The following is a 23,910-nucleotide window of genomic DNA, read 5'->3' as shown; positions in this document are numbered from 1 at the left end:
TATGAGAAGCTTTCAAGATAACAGGACAGGGGGCTGGAGTGATAGCACAGTGGGTAGGTGTTAGCTTTGCATGTGGCTGACTCGGGTTCGATTCCCAGCATCCCATATGGTCCCCTGAGCACCGCCAGAAGTGATTCCTGAGTGCAGAGCCAGGAGTATCCCCTGTGTATTGCCGGATGTGACCCAAAACGAAAAAAAAAAAGACAAATGTTTCATTTCTTATGTCATGACACACATGTATTAAATAAATAAAAACTGTGGCTCGTTTAAAATAACCATAGTGATTGGTGGTGGGTGGTTGGGACTGATTCCAGCAATGTGGGGACGCATGAAGGGCCATTTGCCCCCATCTGAAAAACAGTCCAGGATCAAGTTTCAGTGAATTTCCACTTTTAAAGGTAGTTTAATATATGCTTTTTGATAGGTCCGTGACCTCATTTGACACAGAGACGAGTAAAGTGAAGGAAGCAGGAGTTTATTGGGGTGCGCTCCTGGGTGGACTTCATGAACCTCTGGTGAGGCTGGGGTAGAGCTGCGCCCTGGGAGAGACTCGGGGGACCTTTAAGTTGTCTTGGTTGGGAAAAGGAAACCAAGACTAGTGGAATGGTGCACTCGGTCCAGCTCCCTTATCTGCAGGGGCCGATGGTGAGGAAGCAGGGCTGCAGCTTGCTGGCCTTCTAGTGCCAGGTAGGCCCTAAGTCCGTCTCTGTGCTGCGGGCACGGGGTGATCTCTGGTTCCAGGAATGTTGCCATGGTCATCATTTTGTTAGAGCAAACCTTACACCTGTATGACTTGCTTGGGCTGTACAAAGTATCTCTGAAAATAACCACAAGCAACTGACAATAGTGGTTGGGCAGGCAGAACCTAGTGAGGGACGCATATGCCTTTACCTTTGTGGCAGGCTCTGCAGGGGATGCACAGGAGGGCACGCGGGAGGCGACACGGACACTGGCCCAAGGGTGTCCCCACTGCTAAAGTGGGCATCGCAGCAGGACAGGGCGGAAGTTGCTGACTGCAGGTAGGATGCCAGGAGCCCCAACCCCAGTGGACCCCCGCCCTGCTCGGGGCACTCCAGCCGGCCTGAACCCTGATCTTGGCTTTGCAAACTGATCGACCCCGGAAGCGGCCAATTTGAAGAGCCTGTGCGAAGAAGCCGCTGAGACCCAGCGCGGCGTAGGCAGGAGCCCCTGTGACCGTAGCTGGAGAAACGCGGCCTCTCCCAGGCACCTCCCACCCCTTCCCCTGTCTGCTTGCGTCGTTTTCAACGCAGTGAACGGCCAGGAGTCCCCCGCCTCCAGCACCCCTGGGACCCCTGGCCCTGCTCAGGGCACTCGGGCAGGCCTGGGACCTGATCTTGGCCAGACAAACGGATCTCCCCCTCCCCCGCTCTGCCCTGCCCGCTCATTCGTAAAAACTACAATTCCCAGAAGCCTCCGGCGCCGCCACCGCGCAGCCGCGGAGCGGGGGCTGCCGGGAGCGCGCGGGGGCGGGGCGAGGCCCGGGCGGAAGTGGCGCCCGCCGGCCCGTCCCTGCCGCCGAGGCCGCCCGCCCGCCCGCCCGCGCCGCGGGCTCCGGACCAGGCCCGACCGGTGAGTGACGGCCGCGCCGCCGCGACCCCGACCGCGAGCCCGCACACACGCTCTGCCCTCGCCGTGGCCCCTCGCTCGGGCACTGTCCCCTTCCGCCTGGCGGCGACCTCTCCCCGGCGGACGCGCGGGACGCCTCCCCCCTCGGACCTGAGGGTGCCTCCCACCTCTGACCTGCAGGATACGCCCCCGCCGACCGCTGACACGTCTCCCGGCGACAGTGGACACCTCCCGCCTCTGACCTGAGGGGGCCTCCTCCCCCCTCTGACTACAGACGCCTCTCCCAATGACAGGGACACCTCCCCCCTCGGACCTGAGGGTGCCTCCCCCCTCTGACCTGCAGGATATGCCCCCGCCGACCTCTGACACCTCTCCCACCGACAGTGGACACCTCCCGCCTCTGACTTCAGACGCCTCTCCCAATGACAGGGACACTTCCCCCCTCTGACCTGAGGGGGCCTCCCCCCTCTGACTACAGACACCTCCGCCTCTCACAGTGGACACTTCCCACCTCTGACCTGAGGGGGCCTCCCCCCCTCTGACTACAGACGCCTCTCCCAATGACAGGGACACCTCCCCCCTCTGACCTGAGGGGGCCTCCCCCCTCTGACTACAGACACCTCCGCCTCTCACAGTGGACACTTCCCACCTCTGACCTGAGGGGGCCTCCCCCCCTCTGACTACAGACGCCTCTCCCAATGACAGGGACACCTCCCCCCTCGGACCTGAGGGGGCCTCCTCCCCCCTCTGACTACAGACGCCTCTCCCAATGACAGGGACACCTCCCGCCTCTGACCTGAGGGGGCCTCCCCCCTCTGACCTGCAGGATATGCCCCCGCCAACCTCTGACACCTCTCCCGCCGACAGTGGACACCTCCCCCCTCTGACCTGAGGGTGCCTCCCCCCTCTGACCTGCAGGATACGCCCCCGCCGACCTCTGACACCTCTCCCGCCGACAGTGGACACCTCCCCCCTCTGACCTGAGGGTGCCTCCCCCCTCTGACCTGCAGGATATGCCCCCGCCGACCTCTGACACCTCTCCTGCCCACAGTGGACACCTCCTGCCTCTGACTTCAGACGCCTCTCCCAGTGACAGGGACACCTCCCCCCTCTGACCTGAGGGTGCCTCCCCCCTCTGACCTGCAGGATATGCCCCCGCCGACCTCTGACACCTCTCCCACCGACAGTGGACACCTCCCCCCTCTGACCTGAGGGTGCCTCCCCCCTCTGACCTGCAGGATATGCCCCCGCCGACCTCTGACACCTCTCCCGCCAACAGTGGACACCTCCCCCCTCTGACCTGAGGGTGCCTCCCCCCTCTGACCTGCAGGATATGCCCCCACCGACCTCTGACACCTCTCCCGCCGACAGTGGACACCTCCCGCCTCTGACCTGAGGGGGCCTCCTCCCCCCTCTGACTACAGACGCCTCTCCCAATGACAGGGACACCTCCCCCCTCGGACCTGAGGGTGCCTCCCCCCTCTGACCTGCAGGATATGCCCCCGCCGACCTCTGACACCTCTCCCGGAGACAGTGGACACCTCCCGCCTCTGACTTCAGACGCCTCTCCCAATGACAGGGACACTTCCCCCCTCTGACCTGAGGGGGCCTCCTCCCCCCTCTGACTACAGACGCCTCTCCCAATGACAGGGACACCTCCCGCCTCTGACCTGAGGGTGCCTCCCCCCTCTGACCTGCAGGATATGCCCCCGCCAACCTCTGACACCTCTCCCGCCGACAGTGGACACCTCCCCCCTCTGACCTGAGGGTGCCTCCCCCCTCTGACCTGCAGGATACGCCCCCGCCGACCTCTGACACCTCTCCCGCCGACAGTGGACACCTCCCCCCTCTGACCTGAGGGTGCCTCCCCCCTCTGACCTGCAGGATATGCCCCCACCGACCTCTGACACCTCTCCCGCCGACAGTGGACACCTCCCCCCTCTGACCTGAGGGTGCCTCCCCCCTCTGACCTGCAGGATACGCCCCCGCCGACCTCTGACACCTCTCCCGCCAACAGTGGACACCTCCCCCCTCTGACCTGAGGGTGCCTCCCCCCTCTGACCTGCAGGATATGCCCCCACCGACCTCTGACACCTCTCCCGCCGACAGTGGACACCTCCCCCCTCTGACCTGAGGGTGCCTCCCCCCTCTGACCTGCAGGATACGCCCCCGCCGACCTCTGACACCTCTCCTGCCCACAGTGGACACCTCCCGCCTCTGACTTCAGACGCCTCTCCCAGTGACAGGGACACCTCCCCCCTCTGATCTGAGGGTGCCTCCCCTCTCTGACTGCAGACACCTCCGCCTCTAACAGTGGACACTTCCCGCCTCTGACCTGAGGGGGCCTCCCCCCTCTGACTACAGACCCCTCTCCCAATGACAGGGACACCTCCCCCCTCTGACCTGAGGGTGCCTCCCCCCTCTGACTACAGACACCTCCGCCTCTCACAGTGGACACTTCCCGCCTCTGACCTGAGGGGGCCTCCCCCCTCTGACTACAGACGCCTCTCCCAATGACAGGGACACCTCCCCCCTCGGACTACAGACACCTCCGCCTCTCACAGTGGACACTTCCCCCCTCTGGCCTGAGGGTGCCTCCCCCCTCTGACTACAGACACCTCCGCCTCTCACAGTGGACACTTCCCACCTCTGACCTGAGGGGGCCTTCCCCCTCTGACTACAGACACCTCCGCCTCTCACAGTGGACACTTCCCACCTCTGACCTGAGGGGGCCTCCCCCCCTCTGACTACAGACACCTCCGCCTCTCACAGTGGACACTTTCCCCCTCTGACCTGAGGGGGCCTCCCCCCTCTGACTACAGACGCCTCTCCCAATGACAGGGACACCTCCCCCCTCGGACCTGAGGGTGCCTCCCCGCTCTGACCTGCAGGATATGCCCCCGCCGACCTCTGACACCTCTCCCACCGACAGTGGACACCTCCCCCCTCTGACCTGAGGGTGCCTCCCCCCTCTGACCTGCAGGATATGCCCCCGCCGACCTCTGACACCTCTCCCGCCAACAGTGGACACCTCCCCCCTCTGACCTGAGGGTGCCTCCCCCCTCTGACCTGCAGGATATGCCCCCGCCGACCTCTGACACCTCTCCCACCGACAGTGGACACCTCCCCCCTCTGACCTGAGGGTGCCTCCCCCCTCTGACCTGCAGGATATGCCCCCGCCGACCTCTGACACCTTTCCCGCCAACAGTGGACACCTCCCCCCTCTGACCTGAGGGTGCCTCCCCCCTCTGACCTGCAGGATATGCCCCCGCCAACCTCTGACACCTCTCCCGCCGACAGTGGACACCTCCCCCCTCTGACCTGAGGGTGCCTCCCCCCTCTGACCTGCAGGATATGCCCCCACCGACCTCTGACACCTCTCCCGCCGACAGTGGACACCTCCCGCCTCTGACCTGAGGGGGCCTCCCCCCTCTGACTACAGACACCTCTACCTCTGACAGTGGACACCTCCCCCCTCTGATTTTCAGTTTGCCTCCCCTCTCTGATACTTGAGCTGGAGCGATAGCACAGCGGCGGTAGGGCATTTGCCTTGCAAGCTGCCTTCCCAGCCGAGCCGGGTTCAATTCCTCCGCCCCTCTCGGAGGGCCCGGCAAGCTACTGAGAGTATCTTGCCCTCTCGGCAAAGCCTGGCAAGCTCCCCGTGATGTATTCAATTTGCCAAACACAGTAACAAGAAGTCTCACAATGGAGACGTTACTGGGCCCCCTTGAGCAAATCGATGAACAACGGGAGGACAGTGCTACAGTGCTCTGATACTTGCTGACCCTTTTCCCTCTGACAGTGGACATGCCCACCCTCTAACCGGTAGGACACCTCCCGCCTCTGACCTACGGACACCTTTTCTCCTGGTAGTGAACACCTGTGCCCTCTGACCTGCAGACACACCCTCTCCTCTGACTTGCACACACCTGCCCTCCGGCTTGGGTGGTTCCACCCAGAGGGACACGTTTTCTCCCAAGGACACGGACGCTGCCCCAAAAGTCCTGCCCGCATAGGCCTCCGCTTTTTGACTGGCACTCCGCTGCTCCTGCAGGCTGCTGTCCCTCAGCCCTTCCTTCTGCCTCTGCCATCTGTCTGGCCTGTTCATGGGGACCTCCCCCCCTCACCCGCTGCACTGTCACCCAGGACGCGGCTTGGGGTTGCGGGAACAGGGCAGGGCCACGCCCCTTCTGCTCTGGGGGGAGAGCCTCCGCCCGCTGCCCCATTGGGGGGTCCCGGGCGGCCCAGAGCTGTGCGGCTGGATAGTGCTTGGTACCACGTGGTTCCTCATCCCTCCTGTCCCGTTAATCTGCTCACAGAAGGTGCTTCTGGCCATCAGGGCGGCCCCGGGCACCCACTGGCCAGCTGGGCCCACGCAGGAGTGTGGCCACTCACCTCTGCTTCCGGCCACCCATCCTGGAAGGGAGGGGCCAGCTGGGGCAAACCTGTTTGTCCCGGGTCTGCCTGTCACACATCCTCCTGGAGCCGGCTCCTGTCCACGGCCGGCGTCCTCTGGGGCCCCAGGATGGGCCGGGAAGGTAACTGCGGGGGCCAGGAACCGGGCCTGAGCCCCTCACCTCACCCCACCCTCAGGCTGGCTGAGGAGTTGTGTGTGTGTTTGTGTGTGTGTGTGTGTGTGTGCATGTGTGCATGCGTGCCTGTGTTGCCTGAGCATGTGTGTGCGCGTGCATGCCTGTGTGTGTGCATGCTTGAGCATGTGTATGTGTGCTTGTGTATGTGTACTTGCATGTGTGTATGTGTGTGCTTTCCGTGTGTGTGTGTGTGTGTGTGTGTGTGCTCGTGGCTGTGCTCACATGCGTGCACTTGCCGTGGAGCCCCCGGGGGCCCTACCCGGTGGGGGCGGCCCTGCGGTGCTGGGAGCTTCTGAAGGGGGCTTGCCACGAGCTGGCTGGACAGCGTGGCCTCTGGTGGGCACTTTGGTTCCGAGTTCCCCGACCCGGTCTGTTCCCGCAGGTGTGAGCCGCGCCCTTAGGCCTTCAGAAACTCCCTCCACTTCCTCCCCCTCCTCCCTAGGTGCCAGGCTGGCCTTTCTCTTTCCCACATTGATCTTTTCTTTTGGTTTCGGGCCGCACCTGGCAGTGTTCAGGGCTTACTCCTGGCAGTGTCAGTGATTGCACCTGGGGGGCTCTGGGGACAGATGTGCCGGGATTGGACCCGGGTCGGCGCCACCCACTGCGCCCCCACCCCGGCCCTTGTCGCTGACCTTCTGCAGGGGCTGGCCAGGCAGCTCCCGGGACAACTCTGGCCTGGGGGTGGGGAAGGCAGGATGGGCTCGTGGCCCTCCTGGTGACACACTGGGATCCCCTCCCCAGTGCCATATGGGTCCCCTGCAACCTGAGGGCCATCCGTTGCCGGCAGGTATCCGAGCCCAGGCTGTGTCCAGGAGCCTCCTGTCACGGGGGCCCTCCTACAGGGCTCAGGTGGGGGCGGGACACTGCTGTCTGCAGGGCCCGACTGGAGTCACCCCCCGACTGGCCAGGCACCCGCGGTCCTCTCGGGGTCCCTCAGCCCCCCCTGGCCATGCCCCTCCCTGAGCTCTCCCGGCTTCAGGGTGCCGGGGGCAGCCACGGGCCGAGGGCTGGGGGCCTGGAGGGTGTGAGCGGGTCCCCCTTGGGCCCAGGAAGGCGTCCTCCCGCCCGCCTGCCCTCAGGGGCCACCCACAGGTTCCAGGAAACCAGCTGCAGTGATGGCTTGTGACTGGGGGGTCCTGTGGCATCCCCACACCTGGCAGTCTGGGGGCTCTGGCCAAACAGTGGCCGAGGAAGCGGGTGGGCCATGTGGCCGGGGAACCAAGCCTCAAGGGAGGGCTGGGGCAGGGCGGCCTCCTGCCCTTGGGAAGGCCAGTCTGGGGCAGGCCAGGGCCCTGGAAGAGGGGCGGGCAGCCCTAGCTCCGCCTGCCGGCTCCCCCAAATGACTGCTCCTCTCCCCTCCCCCTCGCGCCAGGCCCCGCCCGCCCTTCAGGCTGATGCCCACCCAGCCCCACGACCACCGGGAATGGAGTGAGTCTATGAACTCCCTGCGCATCAGTGTGGGGGGCCTTCCTGTGCTGGCGTCCATGACCAAGGCCGCGGACCCCCGCTTCCGGCCCCGCTGGAAGGTCATCCTGCCATCCTTCCTGGGCGTCACGGTGCTTTGGCTGCTCTACGCCCACCGCACACCCCCGGGCCGCGCCCCGGCCACCGGCGGGCATGGCTGGCCACTCAGCTGGCCACCGGGCCCCGCACCGCGCTACAATGACACGTACCCACTGTCAGCACCACAGCGGACGCCGGGGGGCACGCGCTACCGCATTGCGGTCATCGCCGACCTGGACACGGCATCGCGGGCCCACGAGGACAACACCTGGTTCAGCTACCTGAAGAAGGGCCACCTGACCCTGTCTGACAGCGGGGACACCGTGACGGTGGAGTGGGACAAGGATCGTGAGGTCCTGGAGTCTCACCTGGCCGAGAAGGGCCGCGGCATGGAGCTGTCCGAGCTGGTAGTCTTCAATGGCAAGCTCTACTCCGTGGACGACCGCACGGGCGTGGTCTACCGCATCGAGGGCACCACAGCTGTGCCCTGGGTCATCCTGTCCGACGGCGATGGCACGGTGGGCAAAGGTACTTCCTGTGGGACAACCCCTGCTGTTGAACCTCACCTCCCCTCCCCTCGCCTGCCCCAGGCTGGGCCACCATCATTTCCTGTCCGCATGGAGGGACGTGCCCGAGGATTGATTTCGCTCCCTTAAGGGCCGGAGGTAGATTTCAGGTTCCTGCAGTGAGCCCCACACAGGGAAGGGAAGGCCCAGAGTGACCACTGGCAGAACATTCTAGTAGCTGCTCTTGTCTGGGCCGTTGCATCTGGGAGCTGGCAGGAGTCTGCAGGAGCCCAGACAAGGGGGGCTCTGCTGGGAAGTGGCGGGGTCAGGACCAAGGGGGCAACAGGGCACCTCGACCCCACACGGCCCAGCTGATTGCTGCACATGGGCAGAGGCAGCCCGAGTGGGTCATCAGAGTCTGGACTCAAACTCGGGGGGCAAGTTGGGGCCTTCCCAGAGGGCTCGGGGAGGGGACGGAGGGTGGGGTGCCCGTCTGTCCTGCGTGGGGGCTGCTGGCCGGTGTGCCTGGAGGAGATCCACAGGTCACCTGGCTCTCCTGGAGGGATAGCTTGGCCAAGGCCCACCCCTGCCCTGTCGCCCCCTTGGTCCTGACCCCGCCACTGCCTAGCTGGAGGCTTGTGGCTGGTCTTCCAGGCTCAGCGTACTCTGTCCCTGTCCCCAGGCTTCAAGGCGGAGTGGCTGGCCGTGAAGGACGAGCACCTGTACGTGGGTGGCCTGGGCAAGGAGTGGACCACGGGCACCGGGGAGGTGGTGAACGAGAACCCCGAGTGGGTGAAGGTGGTGGACTGCAGTGGCAGCGTGCACCACGAGAACTGGGTGTCCAGCTACAACGCGCTGCGTGCAGCCGCCGGCATCCACCCACCAGGTAACGGCAGGAGGGGGTGGTTGGGGCCGGGCGCTGCCCCACACCTGCCAGGCTCCACCAGGCTCTCCTTCCCCCCGGCCCCCGGGAAGTGGGCAGCAGGATGTGGGGAAGTGCTGACCCAGTCCCTGACCCCGCGGCCCCCGCAGGCTACCTCATCCATGAGGCCGCGTGCTGGAGTGACACGCTGCAGCGCTGGTTCTTCCTGCCACGCCGCGCCAGCCACGAGCGCTACAGCGAGCGGGAGGACGAGCGCCGTGGCACCAACCTGCTGCTGCGTGCCACGCAGGACTTCAGCGGCGTGACCGTCAGCCGCATCGGGGACGTGGTGCCCACGCACGGCTTCTCCTCCTTCAAGTTCATCCCCAACACCGACGACCAGATCATTGTGGCCCTCAAGTCTGAGGAGGATGGTGGCACAGTGGCCACCTACATCACGGCCTTCACACTGGACGGCCGCTTCCTGCTGCCCGAGACCAAGATCGGCAGTGTCAAGTATGAGGGCATCGAGTTCATCTGACCCAGGCTGGACTCCTGTGTGCGCTGCCCCACCCAGGCCCGAGTGGGCACTGCCGCCTGCGCCATGGTTCCCTGTTCAATAAACACTCCCTGAGTTCTGGGGGTGAGCGCTGAGCCCCCTGGAACACAGCCCGCCCTCCTGTCGCCCCCTCTGTGGAACCTCAGGCATTAAGTGACCCCCCCCCCAGCACTGCTCCGCTGCAGGAGGGGGCAAGCTCCTTCAGGGCCCCCAAGTTCTTCTTGGGTGTGGCCGACTTTATTTTCTTCCTTCTGGAAAGTTCCTTGGGCGTGTGACACTGTGAAAGTGTGTTCATGGGGGCGACTTCCCTTCTTAGCGCCACCCTGCGGACTTGCCCCTTGCCCACCAAGGTCCCTGTGGTGGGCCTGTCCTCAGCATACTTGCCGGAAGTGGTCACTCAGAGTGATGGCCACCTGCAGAGTCCTCAGGAGGCTGATGACTGTGTCGTCCTCATCAGATACCAGAAATGTGCCTCCTGGAGCTTCCTGTAAACCTACCAGCTCCAGGGACCCCGGGGGCCCCCAGGCGCAGCCCCCATTGCTCCTGTCCCACCTTGGTTGATCCTGGGTCTCTCCACCATGATCTGGGCTGGAGGGAAGCAGGGCAGGTTGGCAGGACCTTCCCACCTGTCGGCAGCCGGCAGGTCTTGCTGGGTCCGCCTAGTGCCCACCATTAGTGAATCACAGGGATGGAGCAGAGCTGCAGACGGAACGTTCCAGAACTCGCATGCCTGGGCTGGGAGCCTGACACCTCACGCTCCAAGATTTGGGGCCTTCACCCTCACTGGCCCCCCGCCCTGCCCTGTGCAGCCTAGTTCTCCTGTGTCCACTGTCTGGGCCTCCTCGGGGCACAGTCCAGAGCCATTGCAAGGTGTCCTCCAGGCCAGGGAAGCATCCCGGTCACTCCTGGCCCTGGCCTGATCCCTCTCCCAATGAGACCCAGCAGGATTCCCGAGTGGAGAGGGGAACAGCTATGTACCCTGAGCGGGGCAATCCCTTGTCCGGCCTGCAGCCCCCGGCACCCTGGAACTTGGAGCTGAAAGTTTGATTAAATGACGTTTTCAAAGTCTCAAGGGTCAAACTGGGGCTAGGCCTGGGCAACCACCAACCGACTCCTCACACAGGCTTGCACGTCACACACAGGCCCGGTCTTGCTGGACATGGGGAAGTGACCAGCCCCGAGTGAGGCTGCTGCCTCTGTCCAGGGCCCAGGCGGGGGTTGGGAGGCAGGAGCGCAGCAGTGGCTCGAGGCCTGGGCGCCGTATTTCACCACAGGCCCTGAGCTCGACCCCACCCTGCAGTCGGGCTCCAACCACCCCCTGCCCCCAGCCCACCCTCCCCTGGATGTGGCCTCTGGCTGGCTGGGGTGGGGGGAGCCCCGCGTGGGAGCCAGGGGCCAGAGTCGGGATCCTGTGGGTAGATAGGGCATCCCAGTCGTGCCAGCGGTACCTACTGTGGACCCAGCTGCCCCCTCGCCAGCCACATCCCTGCCCACCCTGTCCTGGGGATCTCCCTTCTGGCTGGCAGCGTCCGCGCTGGAGTGTGAGGCCCAGGGAGAGCAGAGCACACGTGCACACCTGCTCCCCACCATCCCCCGTGGGCCCCTAACCCTGTCTGCTCGGTGGCCGCTGGCCAGGCCACATCCTGTGGGCAGCCAATCCTAGGAGCCCCAGCTCAGGTGGTTTCTGAGAAATGAAACTTGGCCTCATTCCTGAGCCCCGGGGGGGCTCAGAGCATCTCGTGCTTCCGCTCAGGGTCACCCTGATGTCTGCTGGTCTGGCGCAGGTAAGCTCCCACCTAGCTGGGTCCCCCGGGCCACAAAGCTGAATCCAGGGGAGGGGGCTGAGCTCGGGGCCTGCATGGCTGGCCCATCGGGGGCCTTGTGAAGGTTGTTGGCTACACAGATGGCAGCCGCAGGGCATGGACTGGGTGGACTTTATACTTTACAGCCTGGACTTTACACCAGCACTGTGGCTCACCTGTGCCAAAGCCCCGTGCCAATCTCTCACATGTCCAAGCCCTTCAATGCCCCCAGGGCGGCCATGTGCCCACTGTGCCCTGGAACTGGGCTGGCCACCTGAGCCCTTCCTGCCTCCCCTGGCACTGAGGCACCTGGGAAAGGGCTGCGGCGCCCGGCGGCCACCTCAGCCTGGCTCCATCTCTCCTGAGCAGCAAGCAGGGTGCCCACAGACCCCACCCTGCAGCCGGCCGCGGGGGTCTCAGCCCACGCCTGTGCAGGTGTTGAGTCTCCAGTGACCCCTGCAGACTTGGTGGGGCAGCCCCAGCGGGGGGCAGGCTGGGGAGAGTCCAGGGCTTGCCCCTGCCACAGGCTGCCCGTTGGCACACCCGGGCACCCGCCCTGCCAGGGCTCCGTGATAATCCTCATGTTTATCTGCCTTGACCAGGGGGCACTGGTACCTGACAGTTGGTCCTTGGTGGGGCGCCCCCCCCTCCCCACACCCCCACCATGGCCACCTCCAGCCCCTCCCACCCTCATAACCTTCAGCCACCCCCAGCTCCTCCCCACACACCTGCCAAGGCTGTGCCCAGCGCTGGCCTGTGCCCGTCCTCCTGCTCAGAGTCCCCCTTCCTGAGGTCGGTCTTGCTCCCGGGTGCTTGGGGGGTCTTCACTCAGGTGTGGCCCTGCAGGGGTGCCCGCAGCTCACCCTTTCCCCCTCTGCTGCAGGGCCAGGGACACCCAGACACGGCCATGGTCCCCGCAAGACTCTTGTGGATCTGCCTGCTGCTGGCAGGGGCCTGGGGTAAGTGGCACCTGGGCCCGCAGAGGACCGCATCGCGCCGAAAGTCTGGGTGGGTTGTCTTACGCCAGGCATGTCCAGCTCTCTCTGAGGCTTCCTCCTCGCAGCCCCCCTGGCCTGCCCCCTACACCCCAGCAGCACCGAGACGGGCTCCCAGGTAGGAGAGGGACCCGCTCTCTCCTTGTGCCTGTCATCTGCCTGCGTTTCTAGGAGCTCCCCGGGCACCCCCCCCCCGCACCTGTCCCAGCAGGCCAGGCCGGTGGCATCCCCAGTGGGTCCAGGGAGCTGAGGGGACAGCGTGGTCAGGGGCCACCCTCGGGAGCTGACCGTCTTGGGGAGGCCAGGACGAAGGCCGCCCGCTGAGCGCTCCCCGGTGCCCGCAGGTACTCAGGATGGGGACGTGCGGCTGGCCGGAGGGAAGCGCGCCAATGAGGGCCGCGTGGAGATCTTCTACCGCGGCCAGTGGGGGACGGTGTGCGACGACCAGTGGGACCTGAGCGACGCCAGTGTGGTGTGCCGCGCGCTGGGCTTCCCCGCCGCCGCGCAGGCTCTGCCCAGGGCAGCCTTCGGCCCAGGTAGGCTAGCGGAGACCCCACACACACCGGGGCCGTCTCGGCCTCAGGGGTGGGGGTGAGGGGCCTTGCCCACAGCTCTGACTCCGGACGCTTATTTTTCTACAACCTCAGCCTCCCGGAGACAGTGTGTATCGGGGGACGGGAGACGCACGGGGACTCAGACCCTGGCCCTGCACGCAGTCGGCGCGGGTTCGGTCCCTGTTCGCTCCTGAACAGCCAGGAGCAAGCCCTGAGCACTGCGAGGAGCAAGCTCTGAGCACTGCCAGCTGTGGCTCCAGGCCCCGCCCCCAGGGCCTCCATGGCACCTTGTGGGGTCTTTGTGGTCGCCTATGCCCGGCTGGGAGGAGGGTGGGCAGCGTGGGCAGGCGGCAGGGGGCGAGGGGGGCACTGTGCCAGTGGCCCGTGCAGAGGTGAGGGAAGAGGCGGGTCTGGGAGGGGTACCTGCGCGGGGGGGCAAGGAGTCTGGTTTAGTTGGGGGGGTGTGGGCGCTGCCGTATGAGCGCGCTCGGAGAGGCGGGGGGGGCGCAGGGAGGGGCGGCACTGGCCCGCGCTCAGGCGCGCCCGTCCGGCTGTGCCCACAGGAAGAGGCCCGATCCTGCTGGACGAGCTGGAGTGCGCGGGCACTGAGGAGTCTCTGGCCAACTGCAAGTCCCAGGGCTGGCTGCAGAGCAATTGCAAGCACGAGGAGGACGCCGGCGTGATCTGCGCCAACCGTGAGTCCGCGCCCCAGCGCGACCTGCGCCAATCAAGAGCCCTGCCCCGTGCCCGGTGTGCTCTGCGCCAATCAAGAGCCCGCTACGGCGTGCTCTGCGCCAATCATGAGCCCTGATCTGCCCCAGCCCCCGGCGTGCTCTGCGCCAATCATGAGCCCTGCTCCACCCCCGGCGTGCTCTGCGCCAATCAAGAGCCCTCTACGCCGTGCTCTGCGCCAATCATGAGCCTTGGCCTGCCCCCCGCGTGCTCTGCGCCAATCATGAGCCCCCAACGCTCCACCCCCCCCCCATCCCCGTCGTGATCTGCGCCACTCGAAAGGTCCGCTCTGCCCCCAGCGTGATCTGAGCCAATCGTGAGCCCCGCCTCGCCCCGCCCCCAGACGGGGTCCGGAAGACGCGTCCCCGCGGGCCCGGCCGGCTCCCTGCCCCCTGCCCACCCCTCAGCTCCTCCTCGCCAGGCGCCCACAGATCCTCCTGTCGCGGGGCAGCAGGGTCCAGTCTTGTCCGCGCTCACCGGAGAGCGGTGGCCACAGACCCCGGCCTGGAGCACCGGGCGCCTCCTGCCCCGAGATGCGGCAGAGCGCGAGGCCCCGGGCCGGGCACATCTGCAGGCCCAGCAGCACGGCCGTACCGCCCGGTTTAGCCAGAGTCACAGCCACTTGGCACAAGCCCTGTCCCCCGGCACTCGGGCCTGCGGTTGGGGGGGGGCACAGAAGGCAGAGAGTGTCCACACGGGAGGAGTGACGTTGCGGAGGAGCAGGAGACCCCCGCGGGGCCACGGGAGGAGGGGAGGGACAGCGCTGAGGCCTGTAGTTCCGGCGGCCGCGGAAGGAGGGGCTGTCGGGGACTCCAAACTCGGGCGCTGGGGCTGGAGCGATAGCACAGCGGGTAGGGCGTTTGTCTTGCACACGGCCGACTCAGGTTCGATTCCCAGCATCTCATATGGTCTCCTGAGCACTGCCAGGATTAATTCCTGAATGAAGAGCCAGGAGTAACCCCTTTGCATCATTGGGTGTGACCCAAAAAGAAAAAAAACTCAGGGGCACAGCTGGAGAGCACAGAAGGGAGGGTGCTGGCCCTGCTCGGGGCTACCTGGGTTTCATGCCCGGCACCCGCTGTGGTCCCCTGGGTCCCATGGGACAACGAACGAAACTGGGAGCAAGTCCTGAGCACCAGCTGCTTTGTGTGGCCCCCAACTTAAGTTTGGGACTCTGGAGGGAATGAGGTTCAGGCCGCCTGACTCCCGGCGTCAGAACTGATTCCAACCCGTTGGTGTGTTGAAAGCAAACAGAAGAAAGAGGAGGCGGGCTGGGCTGGCTGCTCAGAGCTGTTTGCAGAACAGCCGGGCTGGTGGGTGGGTGCTGGAAAGAGGGACAGGGCGTCTCTGGGCCAGCGCCCCGCAGTTAGCTCAGCAGAGGCGCTAAGGGGGCCGAGAGAGCAGCCGTCAGGCCCTTTGTGCCTTCCAGGCTCAGGGCAGCAGGTCAGCTGGCGGAGACCGATCCAGAAGAAAGACCCAGCAGGCCGCAGTTTAGGGGCCACAACTGGCCCCTAACACCTCTGTGTGCCCCCTCCTCCCCCACTAGGAACCAGCAGCAACCACACCCTTGACCTGTCCAGCGAGCTGCTTGAGGCCCTGGATCTGCTCTTCGACAGCCAGGAGGACTGTGACCTGTCCATCCAGGTGCAGGCGATGCCAGGACAGGAGATGCTGGGCTTCTGTGCCCACAGGCTGGTCCTGGCCACCAACCCTGAGGCCCAGGCGCTGTTGAGTGAGGCAAACAGCACAGTTACCTTGAAGGTGGACAGCGAGTGTCTTCCTGTTGTTAGGGACTTCATCAGGTGAGAGGCGGCCGGATACCACACGGACACCGCACTGCCACCCACCTTATTCGCAAATGTGCTCAGACACCCTCACGCACACATCCTCACACACACCCTCACACATGCCACATACCCATCCTCCCAACTCACACAAATTTTGACATACCTTCATACACCTCACACACACCCTCACACACCCTCACCCTCAACATAACTCTCATGTACCTCACACCCATCCTCACACAACCTTTACCTACCCTCACACATACCCGCATACACCTCACATGCATCTCCATGTACACCCCTACACACCCTCACACACCTGTCACACAACCCTTATACACGTCACACACACCCTCACACCTCACATGCCTCACAACACACACACAGCCTCACAACAGCCTCACAACACCCTCATACCTCATACGTACCTTCACACACATCCTCACACGTATTCTCACACACACTCACACACATCCACATACACCTCATGCATCCCCACACATTTCACACATCCTCAACATACCTCATGTACTCCTCAAACATTCTCACACAGACCCTCTCACACACAACACCCTCACACTTCATACACATTCTCACACACCCTAACATACACCATACACACATAAATACACCTCACATGCATTCTTTTTTTTTTTTTTTTTTGCTTTTTGGGTCTAACCCAGCGATGCTCAGGGGTTACTCCTGGCGGTGCGTGGAGGACCGTATGGGATGCCGGGGATTGAACCCAGGTTGGCCGCATCCAAGGCAAACGCTCTACTCGCTGTGTATTGCTCCGACCCCCTCACATACATTCTTAACATACCTTACACACTCCTCACACATCCTCACACAGACCCTCACACACACCTCACACACACCTCATACACACCTTCACACACATCCTCACATGCCCTCATATACACCCTCATATCTTCACACACTCTCATACACCTCCTCACTCACATACTTAAATACACCTCACACACATCCTCACCCGCACCTTCACACACATCCTCACACATATGCTTACACACACACACATATCCTTACAGCTTCACACACTCCTCACACACCCTCACATACACCATACACACATAAGTACACCTCATACACATTCTTAGAATACCTCACACACTCCTCACACATCCTCACACACCCTCACACACACCCTCACACAACCCTCACATACCACCACACACTGCCTCACACACATCTCACACACTCCCTCATGCATATTTCACACACATCCTCACACGTACCCTCATGTACACCCTCACACCTTCACAAAGAGCCTCACACATGCTGTCACGCACATTCTTACACCCTCACATACCCCCTCACACACATCCTTACACACATCTTCACATATAACCTCACACAGATTCTGACACAACTCTCACACACATAACACATATCCTCACGCCTCATGTACATCCTCATGCATGCACACTCTCGTACTCACCCTTCTGCAACACACCCTCATACACACACCGTTATACACATATGCTTACAGACATTTGTACGCATACCCCCTGATGGACACACACACACATGTACAGACGCCCTCATGTATATCCTATATCTATGATCACCCTTGTGCACACTGACCCTTGTGGACACACACTCAGACCCATCCTAGACTTGTGCACATGCTCACACCTGTGCACACTCCCACTCAGGCACTCATGCCTGCACACACAACCAGAACCCCTGTCCACATGCATACTCCCAGGAGCACTCCCAAGTTGGGTGACCCTGCACACATGTGCACAGAGCCAGAACCCCTGTCCACATGCATAATCCCAGGAACACTCCCAAGTTGGGTGACCCCCACGACGTGCTCCCTCACGCAATCACACCTCCACGCACCTGCATCCACACACCTACACTCATAGACACCCACTGTGCACCCGCACTCACACAGACACACAGAACACACCCGCACTCACGCAGACACACAGAATATACCCGCACTCACGCAGACACACAGAACACACCCGCACTCACGCAGACACACAGAACACACCCTCACTCACGCAGACACACAGAACACACCCGCACTCACGCAGACACACAGAACACACCCTCACTCACGCAGACACACAGAACACACCCGCACTCAACGCAGACACACAGAACACACCCGCACTCACGCAGACACACAGAACACACCCTCACTCACGCAGACACACAGAACACACCCGCACTCACGCAGACACACAGAACACACCCGCACTCACGCAGACTCACACCCCGCATCCGCACTCTCACACACACACACCGTGCACCCGTACTCAGGCTCCTACGCCGCCCAGCCCGGTGTGAGAGTAGCATAAGCACCCCACACTGCCCCGGGGCCCCAGAGAGCCCTCGACCAGGAGCCTGCTTTGGGGAGACTGCTGGGGTGAAGTTCTGAGAGTGCCACCATGTACCTGGCATGGGAGGCTGGGGGGGTTCAATTCTGCACTCTGGCCCCATGGGGACGGAGTTTGTGCCCCCAACGGGCCCTGCTCCTGCCCGCGCACCAGCACACCACGCAGGCCCCCACCGTGTCCCGTCCCGCTCTGGGCGCTCACATGAGACCGGGCACTCCGCCCTCCTAGCTCAGAGTCTCCCCTAGACGCCTACAGGACCCCTCACCTGGCCACGTCCCGGGCCATGCTCTCTCCTCTCCCGCTCTGCCCCCTTGGCCACATCTGCACCTGGCCATGGGCCCTGACTTGTGACACATTGAAGAGGGGTCACTCGCTGCCCCTTGCCAAGCCCAGAGGCTGCTCTCCCCCACCCACAGCACCGTGCTGTGAGCAGGCACCCCAGACTCGGGGGATTCTGTGCCTAGGACCGCCTTCTGCCAGGATGCAGTACACCCAGTCCCCCTCCCCCGGTCAGTATGAGGCCCCATAGCTGGGATGTGACTCAGTTCTTTTCTTCTACATGTCCCCTCCTGACAGGCGGGGGTCTGGGCACAGGGACCCCGGTCCCCACCCCTTGCAGGGCCCCTCCGTGGGGAATGAGCCCCTCAGGGCAGTTTCACAGAGCCTAGCACCAGCCCTCCACCCTCACCCGTGCCCTCTGGCGGCCCCGAGGGGCAGCACTGAGGTGTGACAGTGACTGACCAGCTGTTCTCCTCAGCCTGGGGTCAGCTGGACAGAACAGAGGGTGGATGCCAGTCCCCCCGGGCTCACACTTGGCATGAAGCAGCTGGGGCAGTGCCCCGGCCTGAGGACACAGGACAGGTGCTGAGGGCCAGGGGACCCACAGCCCCACCCCCCTCAGAGACACGAGGATGCAGAGACAGAGTGGGCAAGGCAGGACAGAGGCGCGTCAGACATGCCTGACCAGTTGTGGCTGAGAGTGGAGCCTCCTCACACGCAGGCCGACCCCGGGGGACTGAACAGCTGCAGGACCACCGCCGCCCCAGGGGTGGGCTGGGGGCACATGCGTGCCTGCTGCTGTCTCCCCAGGTACCTGTACTCACGACGGCTGGATGTGTCCATGGCCACTGTGAAGTGCTTCCACAAGCTGGCGTCCGCCTACCAGGCACCGCGGCTGCAGGAGCACTGTGGGCGCCTCTTCGCCGTCGTCCTGCCTGAGGACCCATCCTTCCAGACCACGCTGGACCTCTATGCCTACGGCCTATCCTCGCAGGACCCCGTGCTGGAGGACCTCTGCGTGCGGTTCCTGGCCTGGAACTTCCAGAGCCTGATGGAGTCCGAGGCCTGGCCTCACGTGCCGGTCACGCTGCTCCAGGCCTTGCTGTCCAGGAGCGAGCTGGCTGTGTCCAGCGAGCTGGCCCTGCTGAAGGCGCTGGACGCCTGGAGCCAGGCACAGCGCGCCCCCTCCTGGCAGACGGCGGAGCTGCTGGCCCAGGTGCGCTTCCCCATGCTGCAGCCGCAGGAGCTCTTCGAGCTGCGGTTCAGCTTGGCGCTGTACCCGCGCCACGAGGAGCTGTTTCAGGCCAGGATGTTGCAGGCCCTGGAGTTCCATACGGTATCCCACGGGCTGCTGATCCAGTACCGCGGCCTCAACCTCACTGAGGACGCTTACCGGCCCCGGCTGTACACTGCGGCCCCCTGGGGCACCTTCCTCAATGACACAGGCCGGGACAGGTCCCCCTGGGAGAGGAGAAGCTACTACAACTACCACACCCACCCCTACTCCCGCTCCCAGTCCTTCCAGACCCCCCAGCACCCCAGCTTCCTCTTCCAGGCCCGGAGCCTCTCCTGGGCCCTCTACGAGCTCCACTCCCTGGACAGGTGCCGGAACCAGGGCTTCTCCTGCACCTCCGCAGAGCTGCCGGCCCTGGGGCTCTACCGCTCCGGCTCCCCGGCCCCCGGCATCACCTATGACAACAAAGCCCTGATGCTGTGTGGTGGGCAGCTCGTGGTCCACGTGTCCGACTTCCGCGGCCAGATGGCCCCCATCCCCGACGCCCAGGGCACCAGCGCGTCCAAGCGCGCCTCCTTCCCCTGCCCAGCGGGCCGTTTCAGCGCCTTCCACGTGGTCATCCGCCCCTTCTACCTCACCAACGCCACCGACCTGTGCTAGACATATCTGGGGGTGGGTGGGTTGGGCGGAGCCTCTTCCTCTCTGTAGCCGACCGCCGGGTGCCCCCTGCTTGCCCTGCTTTCTCCGAGCTTAAGGAAATTAGTGCAAAGATAGGCCACGGGGTGAGGCAGTCCCAGTTGTATCCCCAGTGACCCATCGGGTCCCCTAAGCACTTCCAGGAGTGATCCCTGAGCATGCCCAGTGTGCCCCCCAAAGAAAGAAATTACTGGAAGGTTTCAGTAAGTGCTGAAGGGGTTGGTGCGTTCCCAGCATCCGGACCCCTCGGGACCCTGGGGGCGCAGCTCCGAGCCCTCCCCCCCCCATCCTCATCCTGCCATTAAAGCGCTTGCCAGGCTTCCATGTTTTCTCCTTTCTCAGCCGGCTTTGGTGCTGGCTGCGTGGGCCCTGGGGGTCCAAGGGAACAAGTCCATCCTGTTCCTTGTCAGTAACGGAGAGGAGTGCTGGGCAGGTCAGGGAGGGCAGTGCAGGAGGAGCCCTGGACGGGGCTGGACGGCAAAATGAAGCACGAGAAGGAGAAAGCTGACGTGGCAGAGGCCGGAGGGTCCCTTTGCCCAGGACAGCTCTGACAGCTGGCCACGGACTGAGGCAGCCTCAGCGGAGAAGAATGTGCTAGGAAGATAGTAACAGATAGCCTTGGGCACCTTGTGAAGGCGGGTCCTCGGGACATCCTGCTCAATCCCCCACCGACCGTTTCTGCGCTACTGTGGCCAGGGGCTGCATAGCCTTTAAGCTGTTCCGCTTCCTGCGGTCACACCAGCCCGGGGGCAGCGTCCAGGGGCCCAGCTCAGCCTCACACCTGTGGCTCCCAGAAATGGGAACAAAGTAGCAAAGGAGGAAAAGCTCCCGGCAGGGGTTCATTCTGGCAGCGCTGCTGCACTCTTGCAGCGGGAGCATGCTCTGTGCTGGGATGCTGGTTCAGACACGAGCTGCCCTGTCTCCCAGCCTGAACAGGGGAGCAGTGTCTGGCCTGAGCTGGAGGGCATGGTAGCCCCAGTGTCCACTCCCACTCTTTCCAGTTGCCCTTAGGTTTGGGCCCCAAGGCCTTGGGCACAGCCTCCCCACACTTGGGAGGCACCGTTCAGCCTCAGGATCTTGGGGGTCTCTGACCCACCCAAAGGACCTAAGGGGCTCTCCTAGAGATCAGTGCCTCAGGGCAGAGCTGTCTGGGTCTCCAGGGTGGCAGGATCTGAGTAGCAGAGTGGCACATAGGAAAGAGCCATAGCCCAGCAGTGTGGCCGCTTGCCTTGCACATGACTGGCCCGGGTTTGATCCCCAGCACTGCAAATGATGCCCTGACCCCACCAGGAGTGTTCCCTGAGCACCACTGGGTATAGCCACCAAATTAAAAGTTTTTTAAGTTGGCACATGCCCCCCCAACCCTCCCACATCGGGGCACCTGGCCTGAAGCTTTCTCCTCATACCAAGGGCTCTGTGCCACCAGGCGTCCTGTTCTCTGCCCCCTGAGGACACACAACTGCACAACTCTTAGCAACAGAGACGGGAGCAAAGCCAGATCTCTGATGGTAGCACCTGTACTAGATATTTTTAGCCTCAGCTTCTTGGAATGAACATGCTAAGTAGCTGCTTAACTTCCCTCGTAGGGAAGAGGAAAGGCAGTCTTCCCGGGGGGAGCCTTCTTTCAAGGTTACCTCTGGGCCCAGAACAGCTGCTGGCATTCCAATCATCACTCCTGCCTCACGGGAAACAGGAAGGAGATGGCAGGAAAGGACCAAGGTATCTGGGTCATGGTTCCTTGTAAGATTTGGCTCCAGGGGCTGGAGCAATAGCACAGCGGATAGGGTGTTTGCCTTGCATGCGGCCGACCCGGGTTCAACTCCCAGCATCCCACATGGTCCCCTGAGCACCGCCAGGAGTAACTCCTGAGTGCAGAGCCAGGAGTAACCCCTGTGTATCGCCGACTGTGACCCAAAAACAAACAAAAAACAAAAAAAAAAAAACAAAAAAAAAACAAGATTTGGCTCCAGAGGCACCTGGCTGGCGTTAGTCCCCTTGGAAGCAGCAGCCCTGAACCTGACGTCCTTTTATTCATCATTCCCAGCAAGGGAGGCCCCCACGCTTGGCGCACAATGGGCACTTGATTCCAGGTGCCCTTGGGCAGTGGGTACCCCATGCCACGAGCCAGAGGGACTCAGCTAAGTGAGTTAGCAGCGTGGGACGAACGTGAGGTGTTCTGTGCAGAGGTGGAGGCTGGCGGGGGGCTGGGGGAGTGCAGAGCTCAGCTCCCTTTAACTTGTGTCTCTGAGATACTGGGCACTTCCCTCAACACTGAAACGTGCCTGTGCTCTTCCTGCTCACACCACGCACCTGGGCCCCTGCGACAGTCCCGCTAAAGAGGTGCTCTGTGGCTGCGCCCAGGGCACACCGTTGCTGCCTTTTCTCTGCATGTCCAGTCTCTGAAGTCATAAACGGCGTCCATTTATGACGGGAACCAGAAGCCATCTTTGCCCCATCCCATGTTGGCTTTGCAAACAGCGAAAGCCAACTCTGAGGAACAGCTGGAGCAGAAAAAAAGGCTGCGAAGGAAGCGAGCCAGGACCAAGGAAGCTCAGGTTCTGCTCACAGACCCCCGCTTAGCTGTTCTCTGCTCTGCCCGGGTGTCCGGCGCTTCCTCACTGCAGGGTGGGGTTCATGCAGAGAGCTCAGTGCGGTGCCCACACACTCATTATTAGTGCTCACTCACTGAGCTGTGGCTCTGGGGACCCCAATGGCAGCAGCCACCATGATCATCCTCTGCAGCGGGGGCAGGCGGTATGAGGATGAATCTCAAGGCTCAGGTTTACAAGGCAGATGCCCCTCCCAGGGCCAAACTTCAAGTCCCCACTGGGCACTCGGAAAGCTGGGCGCTGACCATCAGCAGCTTCACCTACCGAGACCTTGCTCTGCTCTGCAGTGCCAACAGGCTTCCCATGCCAGGCTCCCCCTGTCCCAGGGAGAGCTGGACATCCCCTCAGACAGGCCTGGTCACTGTGGCGGTGTTCTGGGAACCAGGAGGCTGGCCAGCCAGGTCCTGGCTTAGAAGTCTTGGGGCCGGAGCTGTAGGACAGTGGGGTGTTTGCCTTTCACGCGGTCAACCCAGTTTGATCCCAGCATCCCATATGGTCCCTTGAGCGCCGCCAGGAGTAATTCCTGAGTGCAGAGCCAGGAGTAACCCCTGAGCATGGCCGGGTGTGCCCCCCCACCAAAAAAAAAAAAAGTCCCCCAGGCTTGAACCCAGGCTTCAGCCCTTTGAGCTATGCAGTGGAACGTGTGTGTGTGTGTGTGTGTGTGTGTGTGTGTGTGTTTTCCAAGCAGATTCTGGCTGTCCAGGCGCCCACCCCGCGTTCTGGTGAGGCAGAGCCTCACCCATTCACGCCCCCACATATGCAAAAGGGCTGCAGCTCAGTCATGTGCTGGCCCCGGGGAGCTGGACAGGAAACGTCCAATGTGGCAGCAGCTGCTCCTATGGAAGAATGTGTCCGAGGCTTTGCCAGGAGCACGTGGTCGCTGCAGCGCCCAGCGGCGCGGAGGAATGCGAGCCTCTGCAGCCCCCCTTCCTCCCGCCCGGCCGCCCAGCCTCTCCATCACCGGGGCTGCGGCAAGGCGGGATGTGGGCGGGGCTTCTGGGGGCGGGGTGGGCGGGCATGGGCGGGGATTCTGGTGAGGGGAGGGGCCGGGCGGGCCCTGCTGGGCGGCAGGGCGGGGTGAGTGGGTTCCAGTCGCAGCCAGGCTTGGCCCTCAGCTGCAGAGAAGGAAGGGAGCGGCTTCCTCAGCTGGCCAGGCCAAGGCCAGTGGGCTGGGGGAGGAGAGAGCCTGTTTGGGAGGCTGCAGACTTCAGGCATGAGGGGCATCGAGGCATTGCCCA

At 63.2% G+C, this 23,910-nt stretch overlaps 4 protein-coding genes across 4 annotated transcripts in view; 2 read left to right on the top strand and 2 right to left on the bottom strand.

The window, feature by feature from the left end:
- Positions 1–19,062, bottom strand: part of C1QTNF1 (C1q and TNF related 1) — a 37,595-nt gene extending 18,533 nt beyond the window's left edge. Inside the window, exon 1 of the mRNA XM_056115795.1 lies at positions 18,948–19,062. The gene's annotated coding sequence lies outside the window, so the exon portion shown is untranslated. The remainder of the gene's footprint in view (positions 1–18,947) is intronic.
- The window catches only part of PGS1 (phosphatidylglycerophosphate synthase 1), a 305,261-nt gene that overhangs the window by 116,841 nt on the left and 164,510 nt on the right, over positions 1–23,910 (bottom strand). The window lies entirely within an intron of this gene.
- On the top strand, positions 7,552–9,693 carry CANT1 (calcium activated nucleotidase 1). The gene is made up of 3 exons (XM_056115787.1): positions 7,552–8,210; positions 8,871–9,074; positions 9,221–9,693. The coding sequence occupies exons 1-3, from the start codon at positions 7,574–7,576 to the stop codon at positions 9,589–9,591; spliced, it is 1,212 nt and encodes a 403-aa protein (XP_055971762.1). The 5' UTR covers positions 7,552–7,573; the 3' UTR covers positions 9,592–9,693.
- Positions 12,295–20,027, top strand: LGALS3BP (galectin 3 binding protein). The gene is made up of 5 exons (XM_056115364.1): positions 12,295–12,370; positions 12,751–12,942; positions 13,524–13,655; positions 15,239–15,494; positions 18,944–20,027. The coding sequence occupies exons 1-5, from the start codon at positions 12,319–12,321 to the stop codon at positions 20,025–20,027; spliced, it is 1,716 nt and encodes a 571-aa protein (XP_055971339.1). The 5' UTR covers positions 12,295–12,318.

The sequence above is a fragment of the Sorex fumeus genome, unplaced genomic scaffold (genome assembly GCF_029834395.1).
Source record: "Sorex fumeus unplaced genomic scaffold, SorFum_2.1 ptg000029l, whole genome shotgun sequence".
In the NCBI taxonomy this organism is placed as follows: domain Eukaryota; kingdom Metazoa; phylum Chordata; class Mammalia; order Eulipotyphla; family Soricidae; genus Sorex; species Sorex fumeus.
The sequence above is the reverse complement of the archived record's forward strand: the minus strand, read 5'-3'. Positions and strand labels throughout refer to the sequence as shown.

Bases quoted from the DNA above. Each gene is read 5' to 3' on its own strand.
- LGALS3BP (XM_056115364.1), top strand. From the start codon at position 12,319: ATGGTCCCCGCAAGACTCTTGTGGATCTGCCTGCTGCTGGCAGGGGCC. The intron at 12,371-12,750 runs GTAAGTGGCACC...CGGTGCCCGCAG, and splicing joins GCTGCTGGCAGGGGCCTGGG to GTACTCAGGATGGGGACGTG. The intron at 12,943-13,523 runs GTAGGCTAGCGG...CTGTGCCCACAG, and splicing joins CAGGGCAGCCTTCGGCCCAG to GAAGAGGCCCGATCCTGCTG.
- CANT1 (XM_056115787.1), top strand. From the start codon at position 7,574: ATGCCCACCCAGCCCCACGACCACCGGGAATGGAGTGAGTCTATGAAC. The intron at 8,211-8,870 runs GTACTTCCTGTG...CCCTGTCCCCAG, and splicing joins CGATGGCACGGTGGGCAAAG to GCTTCAAGGCGGAGTGGCTG. The intron at 9,075-9,220 runs GTAACGGCAGGA...CGGCCCCCGCAG, and splicing joins CGCCGGCATCCACCCACCAG to GCTACCTCATCCATGAGGCC.